The 1,697-nt window shown below is 51.4% G+C and overlaps 1 protein-coding gene across 1 annotated transcript in view; it reads right to left on the bottom strand.

The window, feature by feature from the left end:
- Dzank1 (double zinc ribbon and ankyrin repeat domains 1) overlaps positions 1-1,697 on the bottom strand; it is a 50,113-nt gene that overhangs the window by 8,158 nt on the left and 40,258 nt on the right. Inside the window, exons 15-16 of the mRNA XM_023720130.1 lie at positions 1,077-1,151; positions 307-534 (exon numbers count right to left, since the gene is read on the bottom strand). Coding sequence (XP_023575898.1) covers positions 307-534; positions 1,077-1,151 — 303 coding nt within the window. The remainder of the gene's footprint in view (positions 1-306; positions 535-1,076; positions 1,152-1,697) is intronic.

Genomic DNA, 1,697 nt, shown 5'->3' with positions numbered 1-1,697 from the left:
GCTGTAGTTGCTCACTGAAATGACAGAGACAAGAGCCACAATGGTCTCTCCCCACACCCCCACAGAAGGAGCTCCTGCTCACCCCTTGAAGGTCAGCGGGTCCATGGAGCTTGTACTGGACCCAGCTGGCAAAGCGACTCTGGAGCCACTCCCCTGTCCAGGAGCAAGTGTGTGAGGGGAAGGAGGGACACAGATGAGACTGCAGCTTTCAGCCTTCGAAGGGCATGTGGCCCTCACCCCACCACGGCTGTCCCCAACCCCGTGAAGAGTTCAAAGTTCCTACCTTTGACTTTAGAGAAGCCGGACAAAGGAAATGGCTGGGAGGTGACAGTGAGATTTGTGACAGGGCTGGAGAGTTGTGTGTGGGTTTCGGCTGTCCTTGGATGCCTGTGGGTCTCCGGCCCATGGCTGGAAGATCTTGGGAGGGTAGGACTCACCCAGGCTGGACCTGCTGCCATAGAGGCCATCACCACCCTCGGCGACACTGCTGAGAAAGCGGTCGCTGAAGTCCATCGCTTTGCTGAGGTGCAGGTTCTGGCCAGGGGGAAATCCAAGACAGGCTGAAGAGGTGGCTGTCTCCCAGGAGGAAGAGGCCTCCTGCCGACCTGGCCCTTGCCGTAGGGGCTCGGCCTGGTCACCTTTCCTCCTTCTCCTCCTTCCCTGGGCTGTGTGGCCCTTTGGCTCCACCTCAGCTCATCAGCCACCCTCCTTCTTGGCACTGTGACAACCACGGCCCCTCTCTAGTATGGGAGCCTGACAGGCTTCTGTTGTCAGCCCACACCTAAGGGGCTGTGTCCCCTCCTGGGGCTGCAGCAGTGTCCTGGACTCAAGACTGGCATGCAGGGGGCTCTACGGCCTCAGTGAGATTTCTGGTCCTGTCACCCACTAGGTTAGCGACTTAGGAGGAAGCAAGTTCCTTAACTCCTCCATGCCTCAGTTTCTCCCGTTACGTGGCCTCGCCTATGGCTATAATTCTAAAGCTGTACTTAGATGCATTTTCCTCCTATAGAAGCATTTCCACTACTTGCTAGTTCAGTCCATTCACACAGATGAGTAACTTCTGAGGCTCCCCTTACCTTGTTGGAGACTTGAATATAATTCAGCCTGATGCTAACTTCACAGCCGTCTTCGTGGACAGTGGCAGAGAGGAGCTTTGAAGAGAATTTTGAAGAGAATTCACAACTGTGGGTACTTGGACTCACTATCTCACACAATAGGCCAGAAGTTCTGAGATGTTATGTTTCCGTTTTCATCCAATTTCTTTTCTTCCTTTCTTCATATCATTTGTAATACAGACTTTTCTTTTTTTCTTTTTCATGGTACTGGGAATTGAACCTCGGGAGTACTGAGCTACATCTCCAGCCCTTTTGATTTTTAATCAAAAAGATTTTTAACACAGAAAAAGAGGGGATTAAATATCCAGCAGGATAAATAGAAAACATTACAGGCCAGCCTGAACTACACAGTGAGACCCTGTCTCAAAAGAAGAAGATGAACAGAAAACAAAGAGCAAGCCCAGCAATCCTAGCTGCTGGGGAGGCAGGAGTCAGAGGATCTCAGGTTCGAGTCCAGCATAGGCAACTTAGTGAGATCCTATTTCAAGTCAAATAAAAATTTTAGAAAAGGGCTGGAGATGTAGCTCAGTAGTAGAGCACTTGCCTAGCATGCACAAGGCCCTGGGATCAGTCCTCCATACG

This window comes from Octodon degus, unplaced genomic scaffold (genome assembly GCF_000260255.1).
Source record: "Octodon degus isolate 3935 unplaced genomic scaffold, OctDeg1.0 scaffold00073, whole genome shotgun sequence".
Classification (NCBI taxonomy): Eukaryota; Metazoa; Chordata; class Mammalia; order Rodentia; family Octodontidae; genus Octodon; species Octodon degus.
Note: the sequence above shows the minus strand (reverse complement) of the source record. Positions and strands in the feature narration are given on the sequence as shown.